Source organism: Volvox carteri (genome assembly GCF_000143455.1).
Source record: "Volvox carteri f. nagariensis unplaced genomic scaffold VOLCAscaffold_101, whole genome shotgun sequence".
Classification (NCBI taxonomy): domain Eukaryota; kingdom Viridiplantae; phylum Chlorophyta; class Chlorophyceae; order Chlamydomonadales; family Volvocaceae; genus Volvox; species Volvox carteri.
Genome location: NW_003307644.1, coordinates 140068 through 157999, shown reverse-complemented (window position 1 = coordinate 157999; position 17932 = coordinate 140068). Strand labels below are relative to the sequence as shown.

At 57.1% G+C, this 17932-nt stretch overlaps 3 protein-coding genes across 3 annotated transcripts in view; all 3 read right to left on the bottom strand.

The window, feature by feature from the left end:
- Positions 1-11135, bottom strand: part of VOLCADRAFT_99987 (uncharacterized protein) — a gene marked incomplete at both ends in the record, with an annotated part of 13991 nt that extends 2856 nt beyond the window's left edge. Inside the window, 14 exons of the mRNA XM_002958641.1 lie at positions 101-207; positions 419-529; positions 1125-1241; positions 1528-2091; positions 2481-2564; positions 2674-2781; positions 3533-6023; positions 6531-6672; positions 7089-7401; positions 8019-8210; positions 9542-9554; positions 9704-9771; positions 10280-10378; positions 11007-11135. Coding sequence (XP_002958687.1) covers positions 101-207; positions 419-529; positions 1125-1241; positions 1528-2091; positions 2481-2564; positions 2674-2781; positions 3533-6023; positions 6531-6672; positions 7089-7401; positions 8019-8210; positions 9542-9554; positions 9704-9771; positions 10280-10378; positions 11007-11135 — 4538 coding nt within the window. The remainder of the gene's footprint in view (positions 1-100; positions 208-418; positions 530-1124; positions 1242-1527; positions 2092-2480; positions 2565-2673; positions 2782-3532; positions 6024-6530; positions 6673-7088; positions 7402-8018; positions 8211-9541; positions 9555-9703; positions 9772-10279; positions 10379-11006) is intronic.
- A 3025-nt stretch (positions 11136-14160) lies between these two features.
- Positions 14161-16388, bottom strand: pde14 (3'5'-cyclic nucleotide phosphodiesterase). The gene is made up of 3 exons (XM_002958640.1): positions 16361-16388; positions 15838-16011; positions 14161-14714 (listed from the first exon to the last, which is right to left on the bottom strand). Exons 2-3 carry the CDS (start codon positions 16006-16008, stop codon positions 14223-14225), a joined length of 663 nt encoding a protein of 220 aa, XP_002958686.1. The 5' UTR covers positions 16009-16011; positions 16361-16388; the 3' UTR covers positions 14161-14222.
- A 149-nt stretch (positions 16389-16537) lies between these two features.
- pde13 (3'5'-cyclic nucleotide phosphodiesterase) overlaps positions 16538-17932 on the bottom strand; it is a gene marked incomplete at both ends in the record, with an annotated part of 1989 nt that continues 594 nt past the window's right edge. The window contains one exon of the mRNA XM_002958639.1: positions 16538-16921. Coding sequence (XP_002958685.1) covers positions 16538-16921 — 384 coding nt within the window. The remainder of the gene's footprint in view (positions 16922-17932) is intronic.

The following is a 17932-nucleotide window of genomic DNA, read 5'->3' as shown; positions in this document are numbered from 1 at the left end:
ACACCCGCCCCACCCCCTAACCACCCCCGCCCCAACCCCTAACCACCCCGTAACCAATTCCAACGACAGCCCATTTGCTCCCCGTGCAGCAAAAACACACCTCGCCAGCTTGTCACATCCTGCAATCCAGTCGTACATATCCGTACCGCCGTTTGCACGTAAAGGCCAGTGTACGGTAGCATACAGCGACAGGCCTTCAAGTACTGACTGCAGGAGCGACGCAGGGGGTGGGGAAGTGGTTGGGTCGTTGTACGACGGTCCACATGGGCCGCCGCAAAAGGCCGGACAAACATAGACTAATAAAATACAGACATACAGATAGACAGACAAACAGAGAGAGCCAATCATTCAATAAACCACCGGTAACTTTCCATGAAAGCAACCGATCCCAACCCTAAACTCCCAACTCCCAACTAACTTGCAATTGTCCGGCACGGTTAGCTCCTTCCAGTACGGCATTCTGCACGCCTAACGCGCGTAGAGATGGGGGCAGGTGATGCAGTTGTACTCTGTACGGCACCGTTGACGTCTACACCAGGGAAGGCAAAGGTCACGGGAAGTCGGGAAGAGGACAAGTCAATCATGTTAGGAAAAAAAACCTCTTGATGTCGCAGGGGTACGTGAATGTACGACTGACTGGTGCATTGGTGCAGTGTTACAGTGTTACAGAGAAAAAGAAATAAAGGAAACAAAAAAGTGATACAAAGAAGAGAAAAATAGACAAGAAAAAAGCTAGGGAAAGGACACGTAGAAGGATGGGCAGGGATGGCCAGGATAGATAGCCACACAGACATACATACATGCAGACCGAAGCCGCAGGGGTTAGGGGAGGAGGGGGTTAGGGGAGGAAAACATGCCGACAATACACACACACACAACTCTCTTTTCTTCCCTCCAAACCCCCACCTATCCCCCTCCTCCCCCTCCCCCCAACCCAACCGATCCCTCTTCCAACACCCCGCGGTGGTCGTACACACTGCTACCACATTCTCAATTTTCCTCGCAACCCCCAGCTACCAACCGTTCTACTCCTAACCAACAACACAAACAAGCAACACGGAAATGTTACCAACGTAATTATCAGTATTGTTTTTCCAGAGCATTCGTACAACGTAATTTCCCACCTGATTGAAAAGATCCAGATGTGCGAGGCGACTGAACATAAGGCCCGCGGAACGCTGGAGCGTTATGGACCCCAAAATGTAAATGTCGTTCAATTTGGACCAAGCAACGGATAAAAACTGTCATTGTAGAGAGACGGGATCGAACCGAGGGGTTTGGGGGGGTTGTTATGCTCCGTTAGCTTAACGGACGACCTTCGTTTGCAGGGCAGGAAGGGGCTTGAGAGGGAAAGATCATCAGGGGTAAAAGTGTCCTCGTATCAACACTGTTTGAGCCACCCACCCACGTCCCGAATATGCATCACCATCACCACCATAGCCGGGCCCCCTTAGAAAGAGGGGCGATACGGAAACCCACAAATGTACATACATACATACATGCATGCATACATACATACATGCACACCTTGGCGGCCTCCTGATCCACAGGCAGTGCTCCAGGGTCGTCGTACAACCGAAGCCGTTCCAGTGCGGTAAGAGCCGCCAGGTGGTATACAGGGCTGCTGCCGGCGGCGGCGGCGCCGATACCGGCGGCAGCACCAGGGCCGTCGCCGTCGACGGAGCTGGTGTCCATGGCTGCCGTCACTGGCGCCGCCGCCGCTGCCGGATACGCCTGCGAATGCGCCGGCGCCGGCGCCATCTCCACGTCATCATCGACTTCCACGGCGGCCTCTTCGCCGCCGTTATCCCATAGATCCCCCATCGTGGCGTCTTCTTGCTCCTGTTGCTGCTGCTGCTGCTGCTGCGGCGGCGGCGGCGGCGGGGGCGGCAGCTCCTGCTGCTCTCCGACGTTTGCAGTACGGCCGCTGGCCCTGCCGCCAGTAGCCACTACTTCCACGCCAGGATGTGCGGCCGACGGCCCCGCACCGTCGGGTTTGTCGTCCATCTCGTCCTCACTGTCGTACTCGATATCCAGGACACTTAGTTGTACGGCAGCGGCGGCGGGGGGAGGCAGGCGACCACCGGAGCCCTACGTACGGCATTGTCCCAACCATACGTACGGGAGATAGGCCACGTTGCCCAGTGCCATCGAGGAGATGCAGTACACAGCTCCCCACGGAGTTGCCCGTACAATAACTACATCACACGCGCAACGACCATCGTACGATATTCGGCAGTTTTGCACTGCATGTCGTACGTCGTCTGCAGTGGCGCTGTGAGCATGTGTAGTGTGGTAGCGGCAATGCAACAAAAACAACCGCTAGTAGTACTGCCACTACTACTACTAGTACTGCCACTACTAATACTGCCACTACTACTACTACTAGTAATAATAATAATACTGCCGCTCACGTCTCTTCCCTTCCCCCCCCAAACTCTCTCAGGCACCTCACCACCACCACCACCACCACCACCCACCTTGGGCGGCGCCACCACCAGTGTGAGGTCCTTGAGCTCCCGCAGATCAGATAGAGAGGAGAGGCGGGCGGAGGCGCTGGAGGCCTGCGTGTATGTATGTATGTATGTGTGTATGTATGTATGTATTGTAAAAAAGGGTGAGACAGACATACATGCACACACATATACCTATACACATACACACACGTCCCACCTGCAGCAGTAACCCTAGGGAGGTCAGTCCGCTAGGTACGGGCAGTTGACCTCCCCACGGCAGGCTCAGCTTAGCCAGCTCACCCAGCCGCTCGTCATCCAGAGGGGCCTTACGAAGGTGAGGGGGGGGGGGAAAGCAACGGATAGGGGGGGAAGCAATGGATCTAAACGAGGGCGAAGGGGTGTCGCGTGACTTGTTGTACGGGTTCCGTACGGGTACAGCCGATTGCACGGGTTCCGTACGGGTACAGCCGACTGTACGGGTTCCGTACGGGTACAGCCGACTGCACGGGTTCCGTACGGGTACAGCCAATTGTACGGAGCTACGCGGGGGGAAGGAGTGAGGGCACCTGGAAACACATAATCCTTGAACTAATTACTGGTGTGAGGAGGTGTAGAGGTGGGCCTTATAAAAGATCTTTTTCCTGGTTCACCCTCACTATCAACGCCAATACTACAGGCACTGTACGGCACCACGTGCATATGTTTGTACTGTAGGAGAAAATACTGAGGACGATAAATGTGGGCGAATATTTACCATGTCCAGAACAGGCAACAAGCAAATAGAGGGAGAGTAAGGGAGGGTAACGGAGGAAAAAGTCACATATTTACCTTGACGGCTGCTCTGACAAATCTCTTCGTACTGGTAATCGTACAGCAAGCAAAGGGCACAAACAGATCGATGGTCACTCGCAGCAAAGTAGACAGCAACACATCTCCTACCAACAACCACCATCCACATGGGCCTGGTCCAGTAGCAACAACATCAGTCGCAACCGCAATAGCAATAGCAACAACAACGACAGCAGCAGCAGCAGCAACAACAACGACAGCAGCAGCAGTAGCAGCTGCCTCCTTACCTCGTGCCAGGCATTGACGTTGAGCGACCGGAGGCCGGGTAGCGCAGCGACCACCTGCCACAACTGCCGGCTGAGGCTGCCCTCGTGCGCGATGGCCTCGGCCACCTCCGCCGCCTCCAGCTCCGCCGCTGCCTCGTCAGCCTCCGCGTCATCATCTTCATCATCTTCGTCGTCATCATCATCATCATCCGCCTCTAGGAGGTCCTGTCCTTCTTCAACAATAGCAGCTGCAGCGGCAGCGGCAGGACCTGCGTCGACCCCCGCCTCCGCCACGCCGCCAGGAGCAGCCTGGTGCCCCTCACTACCGCCGCCAGCCTGCGGCGGCGGCGGCGGTGACGATACCGCCGTCGCCGTCGCCATGTCAGCGTCAGCAATCGGAGCAGCAGCAGCCGACAGTTCTTGTGTAGTCCCTGCATCCGCTCCTCCTCCTCTTCCTCTTCCGTCACCGCCAGCGGAGCCGCTGCCGCCAGCGCCGCCGCCAGCACGCCGTACCTGTGGCGGGGAGGCTAGCGGCGGCAAAAGGGAGCCAGCCGTCGCGGGCGCCGCCTCCGTCGTTGCGGCCGCCGCCACTCCATTCAGCAAGGGGCCCGAGGCGTCTGATAGGTTGTGGTCCGGCAACGCCGCCTCCGCCGAAGCGGCACCAGGCAAAAGGTTGCTGCCGTACGGCGGCCCCGCCGCCGCCAACGCTGCCATCGCCTCTGGTTCACCCAACAACTGTTGTTGTGACGCCGATAAAAGCTTCACGCCAGCAGTTGCCGGGCTTTCGTCAAAGCGGAGGTGAACACCTCCGGCGGCGGCGCCGCCGCCGCTGTTGAAGGTCGCGCCGTACACAGCCGCCGCCTGCCGCTGAGCACCCTGAGACGCCTCCGGAGGTTCCCTTAGAGACCACCAGCTGCCTCCGCTGACCCCAACGCAGCCGCTACAAGATGGAAGGACAGAGGTGCCGCCGCCGCGCCCTGCCGCCGCCGCACCTGCAACGTCATCGCCTCCGCCGCGCCTTGCCAGGCGGTCCCCTAAGACACCTGGAATGCCGCTGCCGCTGCCGCCGCCGCCGCCGCCGTCGTCCTCGGCGATATAATCGCTGCCGGCGGCGGATGATGTTAAGCTGAACGTAACAGCGCCATCGGAGTCACTCTCGTAACCGCCATCTCCGAACATCCAAGACCCAAATCCCACAAGACTCCCGCCGGCGCCACCATCGCCGCTGCCGCCGCCGGAGCTACCTGCCATGGGCTCCTCCCTTCCGCCTCCGCCGCCATCACTGCAGCCCGGCCGTCGGTCGTACACATCCTCCGTAGCACCGGCCGCCGCAACAGCATTCATTCCGCCAGCGGCAGCGCCCGCTGCATCGACGGCGGGGCCGGCACCGCCGCTGCCGCCAGCACCCGCAGACGAAGCTGTAGCGTCGCCGCCGCCGCCACCAAAACTTGAAGAACATCCGGCTCCTGTAGCGGCCACCGCCGCCGCATCATCAGCAGCTGCCGATAGCGCTGCAGAGGCCGGTCCTCTTTCCCCGCCAACACCTCCTTCCCTGAGCCCTCCAGGAAACGGACAAAGGAGTGGACGCCACACGTTTCCACCGCCGCCGTCGCCGTCGCCGCCGCCGCAGCCCAGTGCCAGAACTGGACCACCAGAACCTGCCAGCCCTGGCGGCGGAAGCGGCGCCGCCGCCGCCAGTCCTTCTTGCTGTGCATGCAAGTTCTGGTCCTGCCGGGTCGTGGTCGTATGGTGGAATAGCGGAGGCGATTGAGGCTGTTGCTGTTGTACTTGGTGTTGTTGCTGTTGTACTTGGTGTTCTTGACGGAAATGGTGGTGATGCAGGTGCGGCTGGTGCTGCAGTGGGGGTAGTTGTCCCAGCGCGGCCCAGGCAGCAGGGTGGGGTTGGTGCTGATGATTATAATGAGTTGCGTTGGGGTTGAACAGGTCATGTGGGTTTGGGAGGGGAGGGTTGTGAGCATGCCACACAGACGCGACACCGGGATGATTCAACCGATAGGCCAAAGGAAAATCCGCGGGCGCGGACTGGGGTGGCGGCGTGAGTGACAGAGCAAGCGGTTGGCCCTGCAGCGCTGCCGCTGCTGCTGCTGCTGGGGGCGGCGGCGGCGGCTGTTGCTGCTGTTGCTGCAGCGGCGGCATTGCAAAACCAAATTGCAACGGCTGTTGCTGCTGCTGCTGTCCTCCTCCAGGCCCTGCCGCCGCCGCTGCGGCGGCAGCTGCAATGGCATGATGAAGGCCTAAGCCGCCGACAGGAAAGATCAGCGCCGCCGCCGCCGGAGGCGGCGGCGGCACCACCGGCGGCGGCAGTCCCCCAAACCAATCCCCCCCTCCTCCCCCCCCCTCCAACATAGCCGCATCTAGGTTATCCAGCTCGTCCAGCTCGTCCTCGCCGTCAGCGAAGCCCTCGGAAGCGAAGAAGCCGCGCACGGTGAGGTCCAGGGAGGTCAGGGAGGTCAGGCGAGTCAGCTGCCAGATGTCGCGAAGAGCCATGTACCTGATGGTGTTTGGGGTTTACGCAAGAGGGGTTACGCAAAAGGTTTTGTGCACCCGAGATAAATTGGTTGTGGTGGTTGTAATGGTTGTGGGAGGGGAAGGGCTGAAGGGGAAAGGGGGGAGCTGCTACTGATGATGATATTGATGGTGGTGATGATGGTGATGATGATGGTGATGATGGTGATGATGGTGATGATGGTGATGATGGTGATGATGGTGATGATGATGGTGATGATGGTGATGATCGTGATGAAGCAAAAGGCGCAAACGACCGCATTCTAAGTACCAGCGGCACCAGCCCCAGGAACAGCAGGCAGCCATATGACGGCGCGGATGCAGGGGTTGGGGGTGGAGAGGCGGGGGGGGGGTGAGCAAACCCCCGAAAAAAAGTAGAGCTTTAAGGACCCCCTCTCACACAATCTTTCCCCCCCCGCGACCCCCGCTTCCTCTACCAACCTTTTCATTTCTCCACCCCTCCAAACACACACACACATACATACACACGCACCTTAGTTTGAGGCAGCTCAGGCCCGTCAGCGCCTCCAGGGGCGCCACATCCTCCACCACCGTCACACCCCGACCGCTGTGATGCAGCTCCAGAGCCGCCAGGTGGGACAGACGCGACACGGCTAACGGCAAACCGGGGAGTCCTGCACATGTGTGTGTTTGTGCGTATGTATGTTTGTGTGCGTGTGTGATATGTGTGTGTTAAGCTTTTAACATCAGGAAGCGGCGGCGGGGGTTTGGAGGTGGAACTGGAATCATGTGCCCAAAATCAAAACCCAACGAGCCCACGTGTACACACACAAGCACATGCTTCGCGGAGAAATGAAGGGGACCGGGCAGCCGTACGAAACCAAAGTAATCGCGAAACCCCTTTAACTCATACTTTCCCCTCTACACACAGGAAATACACAAATCACCACTCAAATCCCCCACAAATCACCCCCACAAATCACCCCCCCTCTCAACCCCCCTCCTCCCCATTCCTCGCTATAAACGTCGCCAGGCGGCTTTCCTAGCTTTGTGCTGGTACCTCCCCCCCACCATCCTTCTCCCCACATACCTGCATTCAATGACAGGGATTTCAGTCCAGTCAAACTCCCTAGCGCCTCCATCGCCGCCGCCATACCCAACCCCGTCCCCCCTCCTCCCGCTCCTCCTCCTGCCGCTGCCGCCGCCGCCAGCCACCGCCCAAGCGACCCTCTAGAAGCTTCCGCCCGAGTAAATCTAAGCTCTGTAAGACTGGGCGCGGCCCCGGGCCGCGCCAGCTGCGGCACCAGGGCGGCGAAGAGGGCTGTGTCGGCTGTGAGCTCCAGCGAGGTCAGGTGGCGGAGACGGCAGAGGGCGGGCTGGGAGGCGGCCAGAGCTGCGGCTAGCTGCGGCGTGTGTGGGTGCAGGTGTACGTATGTTTGAATGTACGTATGTACGTATGGTTAGTATGCGTGTGTGTAAGGGGTGAGGGAAGGGATGCGTTTTGGGGAAGGGAGGAGGGTGGGTTGGGTTGGATGGGGATGATATGGGAGGAAAGGGTTGCAGGGGGGGATCACAAGGGGGGGGGTACAATCTTCCGTGAAAATGAAGGCAAAAAAAGGAGGAGGTGGAAAATGAAGGCAAAAAAAGGAGGAGGTGGAAAATGAAGGCAAAACAAATTGGCTGCGGAAGGGCTCTAGGAGGGACAGCGCGAAAGGGAAAGTTTCCTGCTGTGAAATGGTGTGGGTGCAACGAAGACGTTGTGGAGTCATGATGATGGAACCTGATGAAGAGCCGTTGCGCCAAAATAACTCCTGATGAAGACAAGGATGCTAAACAGCTCCATAACAGAGGGTACTCATAATACGCATTCATTTAACTCACTATTTATTCAAACGCTCATTCATTTCCTACATCAATGTTTTTCCTCTTAAAGAAACCACGGCCCGATGATGTAAGAATAGAAAATGATGGGGTTACTGCGATCTCCAGCATGGGCACCAACCCCCGGTAGCTGCCGTACCTGCTGACCAACCCACCGACAGCTGGTAATCAGTCGGTGGGTAATTGGGTCCAACTGATCTCGGTTCAACGGTAAAACCGAAGCTCCAACCGTAATCGACATAAACTGCCACATGAGCCTACCGCCACTACTGCTACCGCCGCCGCTACTGCCAGTCGTGTGCTCACAGCAGGGCCCGGGCGCCTCCGCCGGCTGAGGTGGAGGGGGCGGCGCCATGGAGCTGTACGACGGCGGACCAGGACCGCCTCCGCCGCCGTCGCCGCCGCCAAACGGTACAATCCCAAGGGCAGTAGTGGTGTTTTCCGCTGCCCAGAGCTCACCCGCCGCCGCTGCTGCCGCCGCCGCCACCGTAGCAGCAGCCATCGTACCCGTCGCTGCTGCCGCCGCCGCTGCCGTAGCAGCAGCCGTCGTACCCGTCGCTTCCGCCGCGGCCGCCGCTGCGGAGGCGCTGCTTTCTTCACCCCCATTTCCCACGGCGCATACGTTCGCGCCTGGCACTGCTCTCCCCTCCTGGTGTTGACACCGGTCTGATTCCCCCGTCGGGTGCTGCAGCCGTTTGTTCTGGTCGCTAGTTCCCGTTGCGGCGGTTGTGGTGGTTGTGGTTGTGGAAGAGGCGGGTGGGTTTGGTTCCGGAGCCCGAGATGATGACAATGACGCGACGGATGGCGTGGTAGTATCCGCCATGGCGCGAATGGTGGCACACAAAGCCGCCTGGGGGCCGTGCATGTGTGTGTTTGTATGTAAGTATGTGTGTGTATGGTAACGGGGTCCCGGGGGGGGCCGCCGGGAAGCACGTCGGGGGGGGCCCATGTGGCCACGTGTTTGGCATTAGGGAAAAGCTTTATATGTAAAGTCTGCTGTGCAAAAGCTGAAATTTCCAAATGCCAAGAAGCTCAATCCTAAATGGCTACACGGAGCCGTACCTAAAGGAACACAATGGAGGGTGAGGGGGATTCTATGGCCGGCCAGAACGCCGTATGTATGCATGTATGTCGGTACACATGCGAGTGAAAGTCTGACTGATATCGAACAGCCAGCCAGACCTACTCTACATCGACTAGACGCACCGCCCAGAGGCCAGGTGTCAAGTGAGGTGTCAAGCCCCCACCCCACCACGGGGGGGAGGGGGAAAAGACGGACCATGAAAGAGTGAAGCTGCTGCCAACCAAGGAAAGAGAGGTAATGGGGAAAAGGTAACTCACGACGAGGTCGACCTCGCCGCGCTCCGAGTTCGCATCCACGTAGAGGGCCATGCGGCAGGCCCTGAGCATCATGATAACGATCACGACGGCGAGGGTGACACGGAGGTGATGATGACGCCCATGATGATGGCGACCGTGGAAATGCAACCAGACGTTCATTTGTGAGGAAGGGCGGCATCATCGCGGGGAGGAATTATCACACCATCATCAGCGTTATCATCATCATCATCACATCATCATCATCATCATGGTTATTGTCATGTAATGCAAAAATCTTGTCCGTCTGCGCGCTTTCGGGGCCCTAACTGGCAAAACACCTACCGGCGTCCCTACCCTACGGAGAGCAGTAGGAAGAGGAGGAGGAGCAGGAAGGGGAGGAGGAGGACGAAGAGCAGGTGCAGGAGGAGCAGGAGCAGGAGCAGGAGGCGGAGGCGGCGGATTAGATACCCCCCCCTCACCACCCCAACCCTGTCACCAACCCACCTTGGGAACGCTCGCTGCATCGCCCCAAGTCGGGCCGCTGGATCCAGTCCCGCGTGGTGGAGATTCATCTGTGGCAGGGTGGGGGGGGGGGAGGAGGGGGAGAGATGGGGGGGAAGTCATATGATGGAAACGATGATGGTGGTGGTGATGATGATGGCGCTGGTAATGAGGATTATGATGGTGGTGGTGGTGGTGGTGATGATGATGGTGATGGTAATGTTGGTATGCTGCTCCTGCTGCTGATGGTAATGGTGGTGGTGGCGCCAAAAGAATAGAAGGGGATTAGCTGACGACGACGTATTAAAAAGCACCTGACTACCGGGGGTGGGGGTTAGCGGGGTGGAAGGGGGATAAAAGGAAACACAGCCAACTTGGACTTTTGACCCAACTAGGAGGGGGGGAGGAAGGGAGGCCGGGGGGAAGGTTCAGCAGACTTAAGGACGAACTGGGTTTAGAAGTACCGGTAGGTGTTTGGAAGGATGGATGATGCTCCTGAACCATTTCCTGTGATTATCTTCCCCTGGTGGCGTACACAAGCACAAATATAAACACACGCGCGCAAGCTACCTCACGTACCTTGACTGTCCGAGTAATCGGCGACAGTGCGCGACGCCAGGCATGGCAGACATGGCGCGCTGTCAGATAGTCAATACCATAAACATGCGAGCCGATAGCCTGTTGTTGTGTGGCAAGGGATACGGGGGTTGCAGGGAGCCATCGGCCCAAGGTTCAGAATGGTCTGCAATACCGAGCAGCAGCGAGAGGGATAGAAGCATAAATTGCAAATAGGGTATTAGGCCGTCTCCTGACAAGCAAGGGCAGTGACCGAGCTGCTTTGTCGCTGCAATTGAGAGGCGACAACCAAGGAACACGGTTTTGCACTTATCAGGCTATGATGTGTCCATAGGCAGGCATTTGATGGAAGAACTCTAAGGAAATCATTATGGGAAGCACACTTTGCGCGCATCGCATCAAGGTCCTCTATGCATGTATTATCGCTGATGCAAACCAGCCTTTACATACCTCCAGCAGATGATCCGGCAAATCTCTCCATGTGGTTGCTTTCGCCTCGACCATTGAATCCAACGGCGCGTTGCCCCCAGGTCCCCCTCCGTCCATGCTGCAAAGCTAAGCAAAATACCCTTGCTATGAAAACAACTCTCGACACAATCTGTCAATCTTTAGCCGTTTCCCAGATAACACAATGCATCGGCAAGTGCCTCAACTTTGGACGCTGGTATCATTCGAGCATTGATTTGAAAAGATACCAGAAAAATATCTGATGTATTCACATCCATCTAACCGAGTACAGCTCCCTCAACGCATGCTGCGCCGGAATTGCCCTCGTACTGTACAAGCAGCTGGGACGTGCGGTCGATCGGCTGCGTTCAGTAAGGTTGCAATAGTCTGAAGGGAACGTGATGTTTAACATCATATTCACGGCATGATCACTTGCTAGTGCCGAGAAACTTTTTCCGCCACAGTCCCGTAAACCTATGCAACTGCCAGGGCATGCATGAGCAAGGCCATTGGGCTTGCATTAACATCCCCTAAGCATGGATTGCATCAACTTGTAATGACGAGAGGGAGCAAATTCTCAACCAGATTCTTCAACCAATTTTGGTACTGTAAAACATTTTTAAAACTTTACAAGACCTCGGCAGACCAGACATGGTCACATAAAAACCTAATCAAATCCACGACTAAGCTGCCCCCAAACAGACACTCTCATACACGGGAAGGAACGAGGTTCCTTAAGTTCACGCCAGGAAGATGTGGCCACCGGCGATTCCCTGCTTCTTTCATTGTTTCAGGACACCGCGCCTTAACCCACCCAAACTGATGTCTGGCCGACTTTCTCCGCTCTTCTCCAATTCCGCATTCGGACTTGCGTACCGCACCCAGCACCACCGGAACTTGCTGCCGGATGATGAACGTCGGCCTAAACTTGATTTATTAAATGAAGATAATCCCTCATCACCCTGCACGCGTGGTGGCCTAACATCTGGTGACCTTGTTGCTGTCCGCTGCCATGTAACTGCGCGAGCTTGACTGCGCCAGTGACTGCCGCTGGCAAAATTGTCGGCCAAGGACGAGGCCAACGCCCTAAATCCATCCCCTGGGAGCCCTGCTGAATGACTTGTTTTTTGCCGTATCTATGCTACAACCTAGGAACCGCCACCCCTTCGATTCCCCGGGAATTATTCCTTCATTTGGCGTCCATTCCGTTCTCATTCCGTGTTCATTTCGGAAAGAATGACTGAGGTGCCTTCAGAACATATCGAAGGATTGTTTGGCTGAAGTGGTCATAATGCATGAGATTAATTCTAAACGCCTTCTAAGTACATCACGCTAGCATCACTTTTTAAATGAGAAAACATGACTGTGCATGATGAAGCCGAGTGTTCTGGAGCTCTATTAGTTGAATGTAGTACAATTCAGCAAAATGAGTACAAACGCACACAGCCTTTGTCCGCAAGTCTGGCGGGCTGTTGAACTTGTACTAGTTCCTAATAAGGACCGCTCCACCAGTGGTAACATGTCTTCGCATTACTTCTACGATGGTCGGTCGACTGTTTATGTCCTCGCTTCGAACATTCACATGAATTTCCGCGTGTGTCTCTGTCTGTGTCTGTGTCCACAACCTGCGGACACAAATGCAAAACCAAGACTCACGCGTACACTATTATGTCAGGCAGTGATTGTCCAGCTTTGTAGTGATGCTAGCAAAGAGGATGCGGCTCCTGAAGAGATGTTTGCTGTTTGCTGGGGGAAGTGAGAGAAATCGGTGGAGCACTGCCCCCTCGTGTGCATGGGGCTGGGCACGTGTGCGCTTCAGTGTGTGCACGAAAATTGGAAATAACAAAAACAACTGGACTGGACTGGCTGGGAGGGTTGCACGTGGTGCTGGGGTATTCACGGCAGGTGCTCGTCCATCATCCTGGCACACGGGCCAGGATAAATATTACCTACCAGCGGCACCGGAAGGACCATTCAAAAACATGCATAAAAACATGAATATATTAATCTCCCTCTTCCTGTTTAGGATGGGAAGACCGAGTTGTAGTTTGTGTCTAGCGGGGGTATCCGGAGGTATCTAGGAACGGAGCCCGCCACGGACGGCGGTAGATATGTCCGTAGTCTACGGAGTAGTTACTATCCATCTGTTGTAGTTTTAATGTCGAAATGCTCGCATCCATCGCCGTAGCTAAGAAGTGTGAGGCAACTAAAAAACGACAAAAAGGTTTCGCATAAGCCTGTACAGTGAATCTGGAAGTATTTAATTTACTTATCTCTGCTGAAACCGAAGCATGCCTCTTGTCCCGCTAAAGGTACGACAACGCCATTAATTTGTACGGCAGTTGATACCGGTTATGCCCATCCGCACAGCAAAGCATTAGCGTACAGCAGTGTACATCCTCATCGCACTTTGTCGTGCTTCGACCTAATCGTGCAGCCCTCGTGAATGACGAACGTGTTTATGTAGTCGCTGGTACACAAAGTGCGGCACACAGATCAAAACTAGAAACACGTGCGAATACCAGCATATCTCGGGAGAGGCCTTTTCAGCGGGGCCAGCCTCTATAGTTTAAATGAGCGGATTTGACGGAGCCCTCTGCACTTGTGCGGACACTGTAACTGCCAACCATTAAGATTAACTGCCAACCATTAATTAAGATAGCCCGCTGCGTGCTAGTAACGCCACGATATCTACATGTTAGTACCTTTAAACGTACCTTTATACCACTGTACCTTACGTAAGCAAACATATGTGCATGCATATGCTATAGCCGCTCCGGACACCTACCATTACCAGTACCATTTATTCGTATATCCTCTGCTGTCGAGACCGTCACGTCCTTCACCACCACACATGCCGCCACCACCACCACCACCATCACCACCACCACCTACCATCATCACCAGCAACCATCACCAGCACCAGCACCGCCGCCACCACTCTGCCATAACAAGCAACTGCTCGCCAACACGCTTCAGCCCGCTTGCATGCAAAACACAACATGAGCACCAGTCAGAACCACCGCCATCATTTGCTACTAATATATGTCTCTACCTAATGCTATACCGCTGGCCACCACTGAGATCCCCTACAGCACTGCCGGGTAATGCACACCACAGCAGCAGCCCCACCACGCACACACCACCGGCAGGCACGACCTCCAAACCCGGCCATGCTGACGCAGAACAGGCAGCACAAATGCCTCGTTTTCCTCGTCCTCCTCCGCCTTAGCTTCCAGTCACCATGCCTTGCTTGATCGGCAGATGCCCACCTTTGCACGGCGCGAACAACCTCGGCCCCAATCGTAAAGCTGGTAGGTAGGTAGGTAGGTGGTTAGGTAGGTGGTTAGATAGGTGGTTAGGTAGGTAGGTAGGTTTATGTTCATAATCCAGTATTACGGACGCGCCTTTCCGGAATGACGGACCCCAGGCCCTACGGGGTACGATGACGTCACCGGCTGGCCCCCGGTGGCTCACCAGCGTTTCACTTACCAACTGCTCATGTGGCTGAGGTAGTAGCTGCAGTAGCGGCGGGGGTTGTGGCGTTACTGTTATCAGAGCTACGTCCACCGCATTCCGACTCCCAAGCTGCCGGCTTCGATGGTGCCGCTGGTACTGGTGCTGGGGTTGGTGGCACCTCATCACCAGCTGATGCTCCTGACGTCGCCCCTGACGCCGCTGATGCCAATGCTGTTCCTGCCGCCGCTGACGCCCCTGCCGCCGGCCCCGCCGCCGCTGATGCCCCTGACGCCGCCCCCGCCGCCGCTGATGCCCCTGACGCCGCCCCCGCCGCCGCTGATGCCCCTGACGCCGCCCCTGCCGCCGCTGACGCCCCTGCCGTCGCCTCTGACGCCGCCCCTGACGCCTCCGCCTCCAGCTCCTTCCAGTATTTGTAATTCTCAGAGAAGCAGCGCAGCAGGGGCAGCGCTCCAGGGAAGGCCTCCGCCACGGCTCGCACCAGCGGCAGCGCCACGAAGTCGTAGAACCCCACCTTTGAGAGGGAGGGAGGGAGGGAGGGAGGGAAAGACGAACCACGAACGAGTGAAGCTGCTGCCAAGGAGCAGAACTGGCCAGTAGGCGTTCTTGAAGGCGGCGACCTCGGGATGATGTAATGAAGACGACCGCGGAAACCTACCTACTAGCCGCCAAGACTAGAGTAAGAGCGGAAGAAAAGTAAAACGAAGCCGTAAGGAAGTAAAGGTAGGTGTACAGGCGGCGAAAAAGTAGTGCTGACGTAAGCTGGAAAAGAATATTTGCCGCCGGCCTGGCGGCGGCATTTACGAGATCGTAGCAAATCCGGCTGATAAGCTGCTGGTGATAAAGAGCTGGTGACATGCAAGTGCTCATCCCAACCCCCCCCCACATGCGCCGACCCGACCGACCCAGCAATCCTAGTCCGCCGAGCCGGCGAACGCGAACGCGATACACCGACAAAGCTCTCGAACCTACTCGGACTCACCTGGCAAGGCAGCAGAAGCGGCGGGCAAGAGCACATGCGAGGCAGAGAGGTTGCAACGTTTGTAAACAGCAAGCGAGATGAGAAAGTGCGAGTGCCGCTGAAAGGAAATATTAAGCTGGCTGACTAGGGGACCCGGGAATAAGAAGCCCTAAAGAACCTAAATGAAAGCGGAATATGACGCAGGGACTAAAAAGAAACAAAAATGCAAAGTCGACGCAGGATGACGCAGAAGGTGTCGAACTAGATGGTGGAATTGACAAGGGGGGAAGACGGGAGGGAGGGGGGAAGACGGGAGGGAGGGGGGGAGGGAAGGGGGAAGACGGACCACAGACGAGTGATGCTGCTGCGGGGGAGGGGGGAGCGAGGGGCGGAGAGTAGCGACCTCGGCCATTGCGTGAGACTGATAGTCACAGCAACACTCCAGCTCAGCTGTGTCCATATTTGGGCATCGTCGTCGACACCATCATTTATCATCCACTTCCTCTATTTGTTGCGCCCATATGTACCCCCCCCCCCCGCCCTACCCCCCCCCTACGCCTCCCTCCCTTTCTCCCTTTTTCCTCCCTGTTCCAATCTTCCCACCTTTCCCACCAACCCCTTCCCCATTTTCCCCCCTTTCCGTCCCAACCCCCCTCCTTTCCCCCCAACCCCCCACCTGGCTCTTGCTGACTCCCTGCTTGGCCCGGTCAAACAGGGGACTGACTGGGAGGCCCCTCTGGCGCTCCTGGTCGCCCTGACGGAAGAACTCCTCCTCAAGGCAGGTAAGCCACCTCTTGTGATTTTCTGGACTCGCCCCCAGGTGGCCGATGTCGGAAGCCTTAAACATGACCTGTACGGTGCGTGTACGGCAAAACACATGTGGAACATCCCGCATTCCTCATATGTTTCGGTAGCTAGCTTACCGAGCGGCCCAATCGGTCAAACAGTGGTGTTCGGATCTGTCACCACCAACAGGCCCCGCCAACCCCCCAACTCTTCCCATCCTTCCGTCCTCACTTCCCCTCCTTACCTCAATCTTTCCGTTCTTCCCTCTCTCCCTCTCCATCCTCTCCCGCTCTCTCCCCCACCCTCTCACTCCCTCTCACCCGCGCCGCCCCCACCCCCTCACTCCCTCTCACCTCCCCTGCCCCACCATCTCACTCCCTCTCAACCCCCCTCGCCTCAACCCCTGCACGCACCTGTAGCGTCAGAAGTCTTTCCGTCTCGTTCAGCGGCACCGGGGCCGCCACCACCTCCACCTTCCCATCACCTCCACTCGGGCCACACCCCGCCTCTCCCTCCACCGCCACCGCCACCAGTGATCCGTCTACGGCACTTTGTACGACACCACAGTGGTGGATACGCGGGTGCTTAACCGCTGATCCAGCTGCAGCTGCTGCATTCCCGTTGTCCCCCTTGCCATTGAACGTTGCGCTCCCCCCAACCCCCCCCGAGCCCGAGCCGCTATCCACCTTGCCAGCCAGTCTATGTACCGTATTAAACTGGTTGAGTACGGCAAAGTGTTGCTTCATGTCGGTGGCCAGGACGAGCTCTAGGACCTGCTTCCGGAATGCCGCCCTCTCCGCGGCGATAAGGCCCGCAGTGACGTCCAGGTCAGGTCGGTCGGCTAGCAGAGTGAAGGCCGCGGCCGCGTGGTGGCTCTCCAGGGGGGCTCGGTCGTTGTACCTCAGTGCCAGGGGGTGGGAGGTGGCCACCAGAAAGTCGTTGGTGAGGCCGGGGTGGCCGTAGTCGTGAACGATCTGATGAAGGGAGTGGCAGTTGGCAGTTGGCGGTTGGCGGTTGGGGGCGTTGGCGAGGAAGGAGGAGGGAGGTAACAGGAAAGTTTAGGCAAGGGATTGAGCGGGGCGGGAGGAGAAGGACGAAGGAAGGAGGGGGAGGGGGGGGGTGTACGACGAAGCACAGACGATAGACGGTGTAGATGCAACTGGCGAAGGCGAATACTGCATATCAGGAATATATTTACCGACCCATGATGACGTGAATAGGGAGGTGTTGGCGAGGGTCAACGACGCCATTGCCAGGTTGCGAAACATAAAACTAGCTGCCAAGCACAAGGGTGGGGTGGGGCGGAAGCGCGCACAAGGGTGAGGTGCGAAAGGGTGTATTAGATGAAGAGAGATAGGGACGGACTGAGCAATAGCGAGTTTGGTGAGAGCGCGGTGCTGAAATGGGGGCCAGGGGGAGTAAGAGCGGGTTGGGGAAGTTACCAAGGAGACAGTTAGGACCACCAAACAGGCTGCTACAAAAGCAAAAGGAGAGCGGCGGGATGCTGGTGGAGAAGGATTAGGAAACGTGGGGAGCTGAGGGATAGAAAAAGGTGATGCCGAAAGACAAAGGAAGAGTGCCTGATAAGAAGGCTGAGAGAAGGGACACATAGGGGGGGAGAGAGCGGCAAAGGTAACAGGGAGGAGGGGGAGGAGGGGAAAGACGAACCACGAACCAGTGAAGCTGCTGCCAAGGACAGAGCAGAACGGACCAGTAGGCGACCTCGGGATGATGTAAAGGGAGGGGGAGGGGGAGGGGTGGGGAGGGGTGATTGCGCCGCCCACTCACACTCACTCGCACAACTCTCACTCACCGCCGCCGCCGCCGCCGCCGTACCACACCCGACCACCTAGACGACCGCCATGGGGGGGGGCGCATGGACCGACCCTGCTCACTCACTCACACAACACAAACAACTACCTCCCCACCCCTTCATCAGCTTCACTCGCTCGTGGTCCGTCTTCCCCCTACTCCCTTTCCTACCT